Genomic DNA, 16,946 nt, shown 5'->3' with positions numbered 1-16,946 from the left:
ACTTACATACTAGATATTATGTGAACAGTTATAATAATATCGTTCATATATTAATGAATTAAATAGATTTATGTATAAAAAGATGCGCCGGCACCACCCCCCCTCCCTCCCCCCTAGCCCCCTCCCCCTCCCACCCGCCGACACCAACATTAGCTACCTTACACTGGACTTAATGTGGCTTAAATTACAATACATACTAACAACCGATTAGCTGCTCTAGTGTCACAGATTGCCACGCGGCGGCGAGGGCGCTGCGGGAGCGGGGGGAGGGGGGAGGGGGGAGGGGGGGGGGCGCCTCTACAACTTGGCTCTAATAAAATTAAAAATATTAACATTTATAGATATAAAATTATGCCGAATAAATAAGTCGACGTACAAACGAAAGTACGCTTCTTGTATTGTTATACAATCACACGAGCGCCGTACGCGCGTCTGTCTCGCTCACTCGCTCGCTCACTCGGGATCTTCTCATCTCGCTCTTTTTTGATGCTTACGAGATTTTCTTGTAAATTGTGTGCAGCTATTTTGCTAAATTACACAAATTATAAATTTTACATCGAATACATATTTTAAATGATCTTTACATAGTTTAGCACACGTAAGCAGAGGAAGAACTAAACAGAGTAATAAATTTGAAACCGCGAACCTCATCTGACAGTTTACAATGTTAAGAGATAGACAGATATTGATCCCGAGCCGCGCGTACAAATTACAAGGCTCGTTGTCTCCGGTTGCAGCGCCGGGGTTGAGGGTCCCGGGGTTGAAGGTCTCGGGGTTGAGGGTCCCGGGGTTGAGGGCCCCAGAGTTGAGGGCCCCGGAGTTGAGGGCCCCGGGGTCGAGGGTCGCGGGTCGCGGGGTTCCGGCGCCAGGCTAGAAGAGACGCGCGCGGCGCTTGAGCTCGTTGCGGCGCCACTGCGGCAGTCGGTAGAACTCGGCGCGGGTCACCTGCAGGATCGCCTCGAACTCCACGTCCGACAGGTGGCGCTGCGCACACACAAACACCACATGTCACATCTGAGCCGCGCTCACTATCCGGCGAGGATCTGAGCAGCGGAGACGCGTCCTCACCTCCAGGTTGAGGCGGTCGACGTCGGGCGGCAGGCGGTAGTTGGTGATGAGCAGCAGGTGGTAGGGGTACAGCTTGGCGGGCTCGTGCAGCAGGTGCGAGGTCGCCATGTTGGGCAGCGAGCGCCGCACGCCGCCGCCGCGCGGGCCCACGCCGCCCAGCGCGCTCACGGCCCCGCCCACGCCCACGCCCACGCCCATGCCCACGCCGGTCCCGCCCCCGCGCACCACCACGCCCCCCTCCGTGCTCTGCAAGTGTACAACGCACGCCGGTTGAGAGACGTCCCCCATTGCCGGTGTGAGGCTCTCCGCGGCGACGACACTCACCACAGCACTCCTGTCCACGTCCGTTATGGAGCCGGCAGATACTGCAACACAAATGCAACTCTTGTCATTTCAACACCTCACTAAACAATATATTAAAGCGAATGAAGTTATTGATTATTGAAGCAAATTAATAGTCAGAAAGTAATAGCGACCGAATTAAGAGCAAAGTACTGTTAAAACAGTAATAACAAAAATATAGTCAACATCTGCGGAGGTCAGGGTGTAACAATGAGGCTGCGGCGTTCGACCTACTGATGTAAGCGCGGTGATGTCGGGTGAACATAATTTTACAATGTGTATGAAATGCAAAAAAGCAACAAATGAAGTGTAGCGGCGGTTTTCTATCCTATGAGAAGTGACATGACGTTTGAGCAAACTCTGCGATGTCAAATGTATGCGTAGTTACTGTGTCCGACTCGAAGGACCGAAAGTAAAATGAACTATGTGGTATTTAAGTGAGAAGCGGAGGCGTGCCTGCGCGTGCGCACACTTACCGCACAGCTCGGTCCGCACTGCGCGCAAACAACAACATTACATCAACATCTCACACGCACACGCTTACATCTCACATTGTACTGCGAGTCGTCTGCACTCACATCACTCTACTTTAAATATACGGAAATCGTATGGAAATATACGAGTGTAATATTATACGATTATTTATTTTCATATTTCTATATAATTTTTACAGGAACTCCTCAAAAAATTTCTAGCACAGACATAAACTGTAGTCATTTCGATGTCTTGAACTTAAACATAAATTTGAATTAGTGTTATTACATACATATCAAAGATTGTTTATCAGCAGATGACGCTTTTGTTCTGTTCTGTTTACAGTTTCTAGAGAAGAGAATATTAACTAGATGGTCAATAGAAGACAAATGAGAGTATGTATGTATGTATGTATGATGAGCGTGTATGTATGTATTTGTGTCAGTACTCACTATCTGACTTGCCGCTGCTGAAGTCAGTGCTGTGCGTCTTGTCGCCCGCCGTCAGCCCGCTGAATGTGAAGTCGCCCTGCAGCGCACAACACAACATATTACCCTCTCTCACCTCTCTCCCTCCCTCACCTCCTTCACTTCTCACACTCTATGCTCAAATAACTTAACTATAAGAAAGATTAACACGTGATCAACACTACTGATACTGACATCAGTGCAAAATTTAACTTTTATTTGCAGATGATCACTTAGCATCGGTACAGTTATTGATAAAAATTATTTCAATTATACGCAGCGTATTTCATCCTTTCTTCATAGTCTTGTGGCTGTATGACGATCTAAAATAATCTATAATATTTGTCTATGGATTCAAAGTACATTATAAATGTGGATAAATTTGGTTTAGTTGAAATTTTTAATAAGGCAACATTGTGACAGTTACAACTAGTGCTGTTGGTAGAGTGGTGGACACAGTGTGGCGATACTCACGGCGGTGCTGGAGGAGAAGGTGTGTGACCTGGCGGCCAGCCCGTACCCCGGCCGCGGCGCCGACCGCAGCGACGACACCACTGTAACACTCTCGCTCTGTCTCACCGCACCACGCCCCCTACACGCCCCGCCCCATCCCTACACGCCCCGCCCCCTACACGCCCCGCCCTCGCGCTGGCTTAACACTAGAGCCGCCATACTTGTTGTATGTGACTCGCACAGCTAACCTATAGAGTTATAAAAGAGGGGTCCGGCCGGGCCCTCGTTACCTGACTGAGGTGCGCCAGTCGCGCGCCCGGCGGCAGAGTGCTGCTGCGGCCCCCGCCCCCGCCCTCACCTGCCCCCAACACACGGCACATACAGCTCACGTACACACTGCGCACACTGCGCACACTGCGCTCACTGCGCACACTGCGCTCACTGCGCTCACTGCGCTCACTGCGCACACCTCGCTCTGCACAACACTCGCACTAGCACGGGGCCTCTGACACCCTCTCGTCTCTCTTCTACTGATTTTCCTCTCGTCAAGTGTGTACAGAGCGAGGTGTCCGACAGTGGACATGCACATGACACTTATGAATGATGTCTTCCTTAGCATTGAGAGCACAACTGACTAAGTTATTTCAGTTCAAGTTACACACTAAGTAGTAATTTCGGTTTAAATCTTATCGAATACTTGTATAACAAGTTAAGGAAGACATCATTTTAATCTAAACTATTACACCCGTCACAAAATTTCTATATCATTGTAAAAAAATGGATTACAATAATTTACTCTTAAGGCAGAACTTTTTCAAATACTAGAAATTATCTTTAAATTCTTCTAATTATCATTAAAGTCATTGAATCTTTATTGTGAAAATTGTGTGACGGCGAACGTGCGAATGCAAAATCACGGCGACAACATTGAATAATATTTCAATATATAATAAAAATATATAACAAAGTACAAGAAATAGAACACATCACATAATGTATAAAATAAATAAAGAATAAAAACTAAACGAAACAATGAATATGAAAGAGATGAAAGTCGTCAGATTTGTAAGTTTCAAGGTCAAACAACTACACAACATAATGAAATAAATATATTACTCTACATATATATGTTTAGTTAAATATTAGTATAAGAAGGTGCGCATTTAACAAACTTGTACAATTTACACACAACATGCATTTGCTACAATGTACTACAAACATGGAGGCAGTGAGAAGAGAAGCTAAACTGACAAACGAACATGTTACTGTCATTCAAGCGATGCTGCACTCGCAAGTCATTAATTGTTATTGTTTACTAACAGAGTAGATTTTCAAGCTACCAATTAATGACTCTAGGTGCAGCAGTTGCCGACTCGTAAAACAATGAGTACAGAAACAGGACAGGGACAAAACAGTGCAGTCAGCTCACCTGTGGGCGGAGGAGGGGGGGGGGGGGGGGGGGCGGCACATTCTCATTCGTCAGTCGTATCGTTTTAATACGAGTTTGTTTTTTATACAGCATTAATTAGTACGTAGCATGTTAATTATTTCCCTGCGTTTTTGTAGTTGTTTTTACATTGAAGCGAAACAACCGCGCGACTACAATTGTAGCGGTCAGTTGAGGAATGATGGAGAACGCGCGAGGACGAGGCGGTAATTTAATGAGTGATCTGTCACACACACTTAAGACGTTAGTGACCATCCCTTAGTGTGCCTTAGAGATAAAATAACTCTGAGACAGTAAGACAATTAGCACGTCTTGTGCGCCGCGCTTTGAACAGCGCATTCGAGTTCTCATCGCGACGAAAAAATTTGGTATTATTTAAAATGAATCCAAAATGGCGGGAGGAGCAGAGCGCGGCACGAGACTATGAGGAGAAAGACTGACTTTTGCTCAGTCTAGATGTAGGCGAGATCAAGAGTGTCAGTAGCACTAAATACTAGTACAGTAGTACTGTAGTCATAGCAACGACTCCTGTCAAATTTTACTAAACAAAAAAATAATTTTTTATGTTAGTTTATAAATTATTGAAACAAAAAAATTTTAAAAAGGATTTTTATTTTATTTAATCTCCTAGAATCATGTATAAAAAATTTGACAGATGACACTCTTGCCGCCAGCGCCATCTACTTAGAGCTTTCAGTTTTTCTCCACATTACAATAGTACAATGTTATAAATATCACCACCAATGTTAATTGCAAAGAAATGAGGAAGATTAGTTCATAGAAATATAAATGGATTAAATCCCAAAGAAAATTGTTAAATATCACAGTCGCAACACTTGTGTTAAAACATATCGTTGTCTCTGTCTACTCAACGACAACGACAGAGATGACAACATGTTTTTATACAAGTGTCTCGTCAGTGAAAACCTACAGTTACACGAAGCGGTGCTGTTAATTCATGGTTAATAGTAATTAATCATCTAAATATGAACAATGTGATGATGTTTATTTAATAGTAAAATGTAAGATAGATAGTGTGTGTGTGTGTGTGTGGTGGGGGGTGGTGGGGGGGAGGGGGAGACACGTACCGTTGTATGTGGGTATGTGGGGGAGGTGGGCGTGGTGTGTGTGTGTGTGTGTGTTGTGGGGGGAGGGGGAGACACGTACCGTTGTATGTGGGTATGTGGGGGAGGTGGGCGTGGTGTGTGTGTGTGTGGTGGGTGGTGGGGGGTGGGGGGGAGACACGTACCGTTGTATGTGGGTATGTGGGGGAGGTGGGCGTGGTGTGTGTGTGTGTGGTGGTGGGTGGTGGGGGGTGACACACGTACCGTTGTATGTGGGTATGTGGGGGAGGTGGGCGTGGTGTGTGTGTGTGTGTGGGGGGTGGGGGGAGGGGGAGACACGTACCGTTGTATGTGGGTATGTGGGGGAGGTGGGCGTGGTGTGTGTGTGTGTGTGGTGGGGGGTAGGGGGGAGACACGTACCGTTGTATGTGGGTATGTGGGGGAGGTGGGCGTGGTGTGTGTGTGTGTGGTGGGGGGGAGGGGGAGACACGTACCGTTGTATGTGGGTATGTGGGGGAGGTGGGCGTGGTCTGCGGAGGCGCGGTCTCTGATGTCGCGGCGCTCGCGGTGGTCGAGGGAGCGCGAGGGCGAAGCGCCGACGGGCGAGGAGTACCGCAGCCGGGGCGCAGCCTCGCGCGCCGCTGACGGTGTCCTGCGCACACAGTACCGATTTCATTTTTACAAATTCCAAAACATTTAAAATTGTCATAAAATTAATCACAAGTCAGAAGTGATGTTCAAATAACAATATATATAGCAACCTGCTCGCATTTCTAGGATCTAAGTTCTGCTTCTTCCACTGCTGAAGTTTCTCCCGTTCCTTGACTTCTTTCAGAAACACCTGTCAACATATGTTTACATTGAGTAATTTGTTTGACAGCAATTTATCGTATATGTGGGGGGTGAGTGGTGGGGGTGGGGGGTGGTGCTCACCTGCGCGATGCCGCTCTCGATCTTGGCGAGCTCGCGCTCCTCGCGCTGCAGTTTGTGGTCGACGCCGTTGTGTCCGTTGTGACGTCCCTCCTCCTCGTCGCTGTCCGGCACTCCCTTGTACGTGTCCGACCACCGCCGGCGCCGCTCTGTCTCACACAAACAATGGGTAAAGCAGTGTTAGAAGCCAGAAGACAAAATAACATTAGTGGTCGTGTGACACTCACCCGGGTCAGTGTAGGGGTAGGGCGGGGCGGGGAAGTCGTCGCGCTCTATCTTGGGCTTGGTGCCGGGCGCAGGTTTGTACGCCGACGGGTAGTGCGACAGCTCGATCGGCTCCTGCAACGCGACACTCTGCTAGAGCCGGGGGCCGGGGGCTGGGGGCTGGGGGCCGGGGGCGGGGCCCGAGGTGTGTCGGGGGCGGTACCTCGTTGTTCATGTGCGGAGACTTGGGGCGCGGCGTCTCACTGCGCATGGAGTCGACGAGGGCGCGCATGCCGGGCCGCGAGGACGCCTTGCTGCCGGGGCGCGAGCTGGCGCGCGTGCTGGCGGAGGCTGCGGACACGACGTGGCGGTGAGCGTGTGTGTGGGGGCGGGGCGGGGGCGGGGCGGGGCGGGGGCGGACACTCACAGGGCGGGCGGTGGAAGTGCGGCGAGGTGGGCGGGCGGTCGTAGGGCTGCACACAGCGACGCAGCGTGGCGGGCTCGCTGGCCAGGTAGGAGTACGTGGTGATGCGGTGCGGGGAGGAGGCGCCGGAGCGGTCTCCGCGCAGCGCCAGTCCCGGGGACACGCCGCGGTACCCGTACTGTAACACACGCTCGCTCTCGTCAAATGTGTTACGAACATTTGTTATTCTCGCTGCAATATTTGTGATATATTAGGTCGGAAGGTTTTGTATGATGAAATAAAAAAAAACACAAATGACAAGAAAAAATTGCAAAAAGAAGAAATTAACTTAAAATATAAAACGTCGCCACTAATCGATATCTTTAAAAAAATATTTTTTTTTCAATTTTACCTAAAGATAATATATCGATAAGCGGTGATAAAAACTAAAAAAAAAAATGATGTCGGACCTTCCTGGTGAGGCTGCTGTAGGGGCTGCAGTAGGAGCCGTTGACGCTCGGAGTGCGCGACCTCAGCGACCACTGCATGTTACAACCAGTGCCATTTCAGGGTCGCCAGTCGAGTTCAGGTCATTAATAAAAATAAAAAAAAATCAACTTAACAACAAAAATAATGAAGAAAATGAAATAGCGTGTGGGCGCGTGTGGGCGCGTATGGGCGCGTGAGGGCGCGTGTGGGCGCGTGTGGGCGCGCGAGGGCGCGCGCGTACCTGCAGCTCGGAGCAGGCGCGGTCGAGGGCGAGGGGGTCGTTGGGCGCGGGGCCGCAGCGCGGGTGCCAGATGGCGGCGCCCTGCAGGAACATCTCCTCGCCGTCGCCGAAGGGGTCGCCGCACTTGGAGCAGCGCGCGCAGGTGGGGTGGAAGTGGTGGTTGTCGCCGGCCTGCAGCACCTTGCCGGAGATGTAGCGCTGGCAGTAGGCGCAGCGCACGCCGAACAGGCGCTGGTAGTCGCGCTCGCAGTAGGGCACGCCGCCGCGCCCCATGTACTCGCCGCGCAGCACCGCGCCGCACTCGCCGCACGCGAAACACCACGTGTGCCATTGTCTGACCCCGGACACACAAACACACGCACACTCAAGATACAGTACGATACTGTTCACCTACAACATGTCCTGACACAAACATAGACCTTTTCTTGGAACGATTTCAAAAAACATTAGTAAATTAACAAAAATTGCTTATAACTAAAAATAGACATTTATGCCTTTGAAATTACGTATTACTTGCTTTTTGTTTAACTTATTTAGTGTTCGTGTTAAATTTTTTTTAAATTCCTCCATAGAGTGATAGATATTATAGTAATAGATGACGTCATCCGATAGCCGACATGTAAACAAATAGCTTGACCCAAAGTGAGGACAATTTGCCGGCCTATTGCTCACAGCGGCGCGGAGTCGCGGGGTTTCCTGCGCACATGACACTAAATCCCATTATACCAGACAAGGTTAATTACATTTAGATAGCAATCGTAGCATATTAAATTAATTTTGAAATTAAGCTAATTTGTCATGAATTGCATTTTCAAAATCAATTCTAAAGTCCATCTAAAAAGTTATTCAAAGAGGTATGATGAACATGAACAAAAACATAGTGACGCCAAATAGATAATGCCAAATGGCAATTGTTGTAGAACAATGAAGTCGTACAAAGTGGCACATTTGTTCTAATTGAGCGCAAGGTCGCGTACACACACACACATGTTGACATTACTATATCTAAGAAGAGTCTTCACTGACCTGTCGAGTGCGACCAGCGCTTGCCCCTCCGACAGCTCCTGGCCGCAGCCCGCGCACTCTGCAACACAAGCCACGTCACGAGTTAGCTTCAGACTGAACGTTTTACAGAGGTAGAGCCACAAATCAAAATCGTACAGTGAAATATCACGACCACAAAGAAAACAGCCGTGAAGTGGAAGTAATTTCGTGTGTCGTTTTATTTTAGTCCTCTTTCATTCCCCACCCTTTATAACTGTAATAACGAAAGGTTGGGAAGGGGAAGTGGATTTGACGGAGCAGTGGACGCATAGGAAGGGGAATTATTATTTTTCTGTGCGTCCGCTCCTCCGTCGATTAAAGGTAGGCAATGCATCTGCAATTGTGGACGTCTATGGGCAGCCGTAGCTTCGCTATTTTGGCGAATTCAGGTGGCTGCATGCGCGATTGTCACGGTATAATGTAAAATAAATCGTTATCAGTTTATCTACATCGATTCGTCGGCTATTTTATTGATAAAAAATGGACCATAATTTGTGAAGGTTAGCCTCAAAGTAAGTCGCGCGCTAACAAAGCGTGTGTACAATGCGCTTGCGCCGCCGCCGCCGCCGGGCAATTTGTGCGCCGGATGGCGCGAGCGGTTGGCGGACAACAATAATAATATACTTCATACAGCTTCATTTTAACATCCATCATCACGTAACTTGGGTAGTGACAATAACGCCAGTGTTCTCTCATTTGATCCACAAAAATGTAGTAAATCCGTGGTTTCTGACTTCGTGAGTGTCTCGTATAGGCATCGTGATCAACATGGGGCTCACCGTTGGGGTCCGGCTGACGCTGGTCGACGTCGTCTCTGTCGGGGGATACGGGCGAGCCGGGGGAGCGCGGCGAGGCGGGGGAGCCGGGCGAGCCGGGAGAGGTCGGTGTGGTGGGGGACGCGGGGGACGCTGCAGCGCGCGCCGTGTGTCGCTGCGGCGCCGCACATCCGCCACAGATTACCTCCGACCCTGTGTACGTCACCTTCTCACCCGACGGAAACGCGCGTCTGGAACACCACACAGTGGACTTTCAGTCACGCAGCTACAACTTTTATGTTACGTTTCATTGTAAAAGGAAAGCAATGGAAATAAAGCAGGCGAGCTGTGGGTACCGACTTGCAGCGCGCGCAGGTGAAGCATTTCTGGTGGTAGGTGTTGCCGAGCGCGCTGACCACCTCGCCCTCCACGTACTGGCCGCACGCCGCGCACCGTGTGCCGAACGCTCGCTGGTAGTCCTGCACACAGACACACACACACTCACATATTACACTGTAATGGAATATAGAACACATTGATTGCGGCGATTTCTGAAATGTTCTTACCATTATTTATGTGCTTTAGTCTCCCTGTAATGTACCAACTAGTTAAATAATGTTTGCAGACTTTATGAAAAAAATGAATGGTTCATACCAGACTCACGATGACATATTACTTTGCAAAATGTTACTGTAACACTTTGTCAGATAAGCCAGCTAGGAAAGTCTTCGCAGTGTAGGTACCTGTGGGCAGTAGTAGTGTCCGTCCTTGCAGAAGAAGCCGCCGCGGGCGAGCGAGGCGGAGCAGGCTCGGCACGTGAAGCACGCCGTGTGAAAGTACTTGTCGGTGACGCGCAGCACCTCGCCGCTGCACTTGCCGCCGCAAGCGCCACACACCACTTTGCCTGACAACACACAAACACACGCATCACATACGACACCCCCATGTGTAGACAGAGGCGAGATAAAGAGGAAAAATGAAAGTGACGAAATCTGTAAACTATCTTCACCCTGAGTGTTGTTTACACGGGTGTGAGTTATGTTGTTGTTGTATATTTTCCATGTAGAAAGGAGCTTTCGCCACCGCACTAATGTAACGATAGAGACATGTAGCAAATTGCGGTATGCGTTCAATATCTCCTGCTGTATGTGCGCTCACAGTTTTTGTGCACGACTTCTACTCATTTGCGTTTGTTGCGTTTACTTAATAACGGTTCATTAAACAGTTTTCACGTTTGTACAAAATACATTTAGCATAAATCAAGAAAAACTATGGAATCGAAACAAAGGTAAAGTCATTCGGGACGAGTCTGCTTTCACATATTACCAATACAATAGGCAGAGATTTAGAAATTGGTAACATTCGACGGACAAATATTAAAATGAACCTGGGATATTTTTATACCTCCTTGTTTTATCACTAAGGCCATAATAACCGTTTAAAACGCAAACACCTTGTTGACTTTACACGCCTGACATTCCGTTATAAAAGTCCTCAAAAATGAACAAGACAAAAAGTAACTGGCAACAAAAACTAGTAAGTTTAAATGAGGTATGAGCAAAGAGAAGCAAAGCTGGGCAAATGGCGCGGGTTCCGGGTCGTCGACCTCGTTCCTGCGCGCTGCTGTCCGCTGCAGCCGCGCTGTCTGCCGCCGCCACAGCCGCGCGCCCTGCACCGCACTACCGAATATAGCGAGACTTGTCATGTTGTGCTTCGACGCTCAATGAGCATAAGCTAACGAACATCAAAAGCGCGCACCGCGACTGTCGAACTGACTGCCTCTGCCTCATAGTATTTGAGTACATTCATGTAGGTATACAAAACAAAACTTCAGAATTAGTCATTAATCACTTTTCGAGTGTTTTCTTATTGGACAAATTGTGTCATCTTTCACTTTCTCCATATCCGCACATGAACATGGGATGAATGAGGCAGTCATTAACGTACTAACAATGTGTATAAAAAGCTATCGTCATCGGCAGAGACCGTGCCGTGCCGCTTTATAAGTATACCGCTTACAATTAAGTTGTAATTTATGGCACGTGTTTTAAATAAAACATCAGCCGATGACATAACTCCCGCCTCGCCCTGTCCCCGTTCTACCCGCTTCAATGCAATGACTCACTCGTCGTTGTCTACTGTTCTATACATAATTAAATATTCATAAATACAGTTATTTATATAAACGCTACTACTACTATTTTATCCAACGACATTTTGTATTTAGTTGATAGATCTGTTCAAGCATTTAATTAAGATACACATTTTGCCAATGTCTATGTTGTTAAATATATAACGGACACAAGTAATGTATTTACAGTAATTTAAACATTGAACGCGATAATGTTATAAATAATCATAGGTACGAGCAGTTCGAACGCAAAATGCTTGCGACATTTAATTTAATGTCAAGAAAATATACCAAAAATTAATTTGTAAGTGCTTGCGACAAATGCAGTTGAAGGAGGAGGGGAAGGAGTTCGTCAGGTCGTTGTCGGGGTCGGCGGCTGCTCATTGATCCGCTGACCCGCCCAGCACCAGGTCACAATGCACTCCGCAATGCTGCACTCGCTGACCTCGCTGCTCGGTGCACTAACTGCACCTCAATACTGCTCCACTTTTCGCGCCCTCTGGTGGCGCACATTATATTCAAATCACATCGTGATTGCCTTTGTATTCTGATTGCGTTAAATCGCGTTGAAGTTTATGCATCCGCTATGTGAAAATATGTTCAATTTATTTATTTTGTATCGATGTTACATCTGTTTACTTGGATAAGCCATGCACCCGACTACAAATACTCAGAAACCCAACAAAAGATTGTGAAAATATAGTGAAACATGGTTAGTCTTCTGTGAGGCATATGAGGCGTGTGAGGCGCCTGTGGCATGTGAGGTGCATGAGTCAACAGGCCGTAGAGACGTTCTGGACGTGACTCGCATCGTCTCGAGGTCATGTCGTACTATTTTTTGGCTTCAAGAACCGAATAATATTCCGCTTTGCGATTCTGACTCAGCGGTACTGGATTTAAACATGAAAATATCAACTTGAATTACAACTACATATGTACGTCCAATTGAAATATTTATATCGTAACAACATTTATCGCTTTATTTTAAATATAATTTTTCTGTTTCATATTGAAATGAATATTTTACAAAAATATAAGTTACAATATCGTGTATTTACATGTCGATTGTAAACAGACATGTTGTACATTATGGAGTTTCAACTGTTGTAAAACAACAAACATTGTTATATTCAGATTAACAGTGAGCTTTGTACTTAATGGAATATTGTAACTCAGTAGAAAGCAGTTATAGGAAGGACATTGCTGATTATTATTTCAAAATAACCACATGCTGTTTGTGTCGGAGCAGAGACACTTGTGTCAAGAGCGCGTGTCGGGGCCGCCGACAAGGCCGTTATCATATAATTTGTAGAGCCGAGAGACAGAGCGCGTAGCTGCTGTTATTTTAATTTATATCGCGTGCCGAGATCTAGGGAATAATTTAAAACATGAAAGTGAGAGAAATCTCGGAGCGAGCCGAGAGAGTGGTCGGCGAGGGGCGAGGGCGAGGGCGGGGCGAGATGTGTGAGGAACAATAGGTCGGCGAGGCTGAGGCTTGCTGGCTGTAACGATGGTCGTCAATTACTGAAACCAAAAAAAACTCATCTTGACAGCTGCCGATCTGGTCAATTTGATATAAGACAGCGGGAGATCGAATTTTGATTATCGCAAATATCCGGCATACGTCACAGTGCCAAAGTTAAAATAACATAAAATTCTAAAAGTCTTGCGTCCTCACAACATCATATTTCCATCACAATCTCACTAATAGTTTTGCCACGCGTAGTATATGGAAAAACATACAAACATTTCTATTTATAAATATTGAAGATTTAGATAAGAAGATATCGATCGTTGTTTTGTCTACGATAAAAAGACATTATTTATTGAAAGTACTTTCCTCAATAAAAAGTCTCACTGACCTAAACTTGAAACCGTTTTAAATTAACATATAAATCGTTCGTCATATTTATAAAATGACGTAACTTCTAAATTTACGAGAAGAGATACGAGTTGAACTTGACCCACATATTGTCAGCGTCGGATCAAAGCGAGCGATTGTGAACAAAATCCACAGTCGCCGGTTTATTGGCGGCCGCGATCAAAAGCCGGTTGCATAAGAGCCATCGAATCGAGAGAGGCAATCGCACTCGAGCCTGCCCCGAACCCCGAGCTCCGAGCCTCGGGGCACTGCCGAATACACACAAGGTGATTATTATCTAGACAAAAATATAGTAACAGTAAAGACGTGCAATGTTACGAAATAGATAATACTGTATTTGAGGATGATTATTCATTTACTATTTAGACAAAGCACTTTTCTTTTATTTCTACTCTCGACTTTAAAATTTTTCTATATTGTCGATGTTATATGTATGTTTGGTTGTTAATTGAATTTGAGTCTAAAAAACTGATGTTAAACTAACAATAAATCCAATGTATTATATAGTTCTGTAGCCAAGTCAACAAGGAGTTTGTCTTCATCTATCTGTTAGTATTTCATCACAATTCTCATGTCGTGTCGCTAAAAATGTTCATTTGTCTTCGATGACTCATAAAACAAATTTAAATAACCTCGATTCAGGAGGAACCAATTAAAATGTAGTTAATTTAATGTTTTCCGTGTTTAGATTATTGAGGAAGTTTATTTCTTTTTTGTAGATTCGCAATTGTAAAAGATAATTTTGAATAAAATGAAGTAAAATAAGAGCTGCTTTCGGATATTTAAATTTTAGTGGAGTGTGAATTAAATACCCATGTATCAATTCCTGCGGTCGCAATGTGACTGCTTTGTGGAATTGAACCGGTTACAATCGACATGCGACATGACAAGTCAGACAGAGAACATAACATTGAAAGCTCTAGATGAGTATCGATTACCTCCGCTCCAAGGAAAGTCTTGCTCGATGCAATAATTCGAGACACTTTCACGAGATATCGGCTTAGCAAATGGCTGCTTGAAACTTTCTATGATAGGACTTCGCAGCGCGCGTAATGTTGCACGACACATACTATAATATAATGTAACAATAATTGAGTGCCGTCGGCTCTTTCGCTCTTGTAACATACATTCCTTTTTCTTCGTTACTGGCTGTCGCCGCAATAGGCACGACACGACAGATTTACTATCGCCGAAATTTATCGAGCTGACGTCCTGTCTGGGCAGTGACCAATGAGGAGCGAGTCGTTAGCGTTGTTTGTGTACAGCACAATATATTTTATATAAAAATGTGACACAAATACGGACTCTAAGTGGAATCAGATCTCGAACTTAAATTGCTTGACGGCATTGTCCAGTATTATGGCTAGATGTTGCCGTTAGAAAGGCGCTGTAACTGGCGCGGGCGCGGCGATATGAAAGTGTAATGCGATCGTTATTATAAAGCGTATTGTCCGTCCGTCGTGTCCGGCGTCAATCACACGGCTCTGATAGCCGCAACATTGCGCCACTTCGAAGATCAGTAGAGTTCACAGCAAATGGTGTTTTTATCGCATCTACAAAATTATGTTGTAAATTAATTTCTATTTCAATTTGTACGGGCATTAAATTACAATCCTTTTTAGAAACTTTACTTTGTAACAAATCAAGGTTTTTCAAATTGTCAATAGGGAAAGATTGTGTGGGTGACTGCACAGAATGTTCCTTCAATGAATTTGTACTGGTGAATCAGTGTCGTTGAGTGGAGGCGCAGGCGCAGGCGACGGAGTTAATTGTGAGGTGAGCGGGCCCGACGAAGCCGGGTCACGCGTTTATTACGGCAATTGTAGCACCTTGCTGCCGACCGACCCCGCGGGTTACAAGCACATGAGGGAGTACCCCAACACTTGAATATTTTCTATATCCGTACTTACTGACGCTAATATAACTTGCAACAAACAACATTCCTGTGCATTTAAATAAAACAATGAAATTTTCGTGTACGAATGTTTCATATATGGGACGTATGGATGTGGGCATGTGGGAAGAAGATTAATTTAGCAATGAGTTCAAGGCGCGAGGCAATTGGTGCGAACGGGTCGGATGTCGCGCGCCCACACGCACGTAGTCTACTGTTTGCCCTGTGAACTGTTGCCCATGGGCTGGCTACGTGATCAACAATAACTTTGCAGTTACCTACGGATACCAGACCATGTCATGCTTTAGAATTAGTTGATATCGATAAGGTTTGTATATGTTTTGAAAAATTTGTTTGTCAGGCGGCGTGCGTCGTGTCTCTGAGGTTCCGCTCGCCAGCGAGATGGCCGCATCATGCCTCGCGCCGTGAGAACACCGCACCATTGTCTGCGCCGGGAGCCCGACACAAGATCTTGTTGTTATGATTAAATTCCGATGGATGGAATTGTAATTATATCAGAAACAATTCTGTATTATGTTTATAGTTAGATAAATGTTAACATTCCGTTTGCGTTTTTTGTTTTAACCAGACTCACACACACACACACAAGTTACACATTGCGAGAAAAATCTTTTGAAATAATTTCGTTAAACTTCAAGAACAGTTTATTGGGGAATAACTGAAAACCCTTAAATCTTTACACTTAATACTTATCTTATTAATATTAAAAATGCGAATATTTAGATAGATGGATGGTTTGATGGATGCTTCTAAGAAAGTATCTTCGGAACGACTCAACGGATCTTGATGAAATTTGGCACAGATGTAGAACATAGTCTGGAAGAACACATAGGCAACTAATCAAGTTTTTTTTAATTCCGCGCGGACGGAGTCGCGGGCGACAGCTAGTTATTACAAAATTAGATACGACAGTTTAATTTATGAAATACAATTTTATCTAAAAAAATACAATTTATACAGTTACTTATTCGGCAGAGTAGATATTTAGTAGCTTTCGATATAGAACGCGGGCTGCAAGTAGGCATTCCTTAAATCTGCACCGGTGTTTGTCGCCGCGCGGTCCGGGTGTCTGTGTCTGGTGACCTCATTAAATAATGAATTGTGGAACTCAACCTCGCCTCGCCTTGCCACCGCACCGCAACTTAGACTGGCGTTTTCATTAAAACACTACGAGACAGCGGGGAATTTGCTTCAGACAGACCTCCTACCTTCTACATATAGGTACTCTGTCTAGCAACAGGTTCAGATCAGATGATAAACCAAAGTAAAAATAACAGCAGCATTTTCCGTAGAGCCTACAAATTTATGTATGTCAACAGCTGATCGTCATAATATTTAACAAGTAGCCTTGAGATGAGCAATCTCATAAGAGTTCACTAAGCCGTTAAGATGAAACTGAATATTAAGAGCCATCAATATCGTGGTAAAAAATAGAAAGCTGCGTGCGCCCCGCACTGACTCTGTAGAGCTTTCTCTGTGCTCATCATAAACGCATTTACATCGTAATTAACGGGTAATTGCGTACTCATTCCCAAATATTTTTGTTGAGACAACAAAAAGGTGACGACGCTTAGAACCGCCGGCGCTGCGATGCCCAGAGGCGGTTGCCGTTGCCGGCAACATTGTGAAATGATCTG

At 45.7% G+C, this 16,946-nt stretch overlaps 1 protein-coding gene across 1 annotated transcript in view; it reads right to left on the bottom strand.

The window, feature by feature from the left end:
• Window positions 1-288: 288 nt before the first annotated feature.
• LOC106713985 (actin-binding LIM protein 2) overlaps window positions 289-16,946 on the bottom strand; it is a 35,277-nt gene continuing 18,619 nt past the window's right edge. The window contains exons 2-18 of the mRNA XM_045684028.1: window positions 10,125-10,285; window positions 9,742-9,860; window positions 9,406-9,632; window positions 8,609-8,666; window positions 7,583-7,916; window positions 7,323-7,394; window positions 6,877-7,051; window positions 6,673-6,800; window positions 6,473-6,584; window positions 6,249-6,394; window positions 6,077-6,156; window positions 5,810-5,967; window positions 2,826-2,905; window positions 2,337-2,412; window positions 1,393-1,433; window positions 1,069-1,314; window positions 289-984 (exon numbers count right to left, since the gene is read on the bottom strand). Coding sequence (XP_045539984.1) covers window positions 871-984; window positions 1,069-1,314; window positions 1,393-1,433; window positions 2,337-2,412; window positions 2,826-2,905; window positions 5,810-5,967; window positions 6,077-6,156; window positions 6,249-6,394; window positions 6,473-6,584; window positions 6,673-6,800; window positions 6,877-7,051; window positions 7,323-7,394; window positions 7,583-7,916; window positions 8,609-8,666; window positions 9,406-9,632; window positions 9,742-9,860; window positions 10,125-10,285 — 2,327 coding nt within the window. The 3' untranslated portion in view covers window positions 289-870. The remainder of the gene's footprint in view (window positions 985-1,068; window positions 1,315-1,392; window positions 1,434-2,336; window positions 2,413-2,825; window positions 2,906-5,809; window positions 5,968-6,076; window positions 6,157-6,248; window positions 6,395-6,472; window positions 6,585-6,672; window positions 6,801-6,876; window positions 7,052-7,322; window positions 7,395-7,582; window positions 7,917-8,608; window positions 8,667-9,405; window positions 9,633-9,741; window positions 9,861-10,124; window positions 10,286-16,946) is intronic.

Source organism: Papilio machaon, chromosome 24 (assembly GCF_912999745.1).
Source record: "Papilio machaon chromosome 24, ilPapMach1.1, whole genome shotgun sequence".
Classification (NCBI taxonomy): Eukaryota; Metazoa; Arthropoda; class Insecta; order Lepidoptera; family Papilionidae; genus Papilio; species Papilio machaon.
Note: the sequence above shows the minus strand (reverse complement) of the source record. Positions and strands in the feature narration are given on the sequence as shown.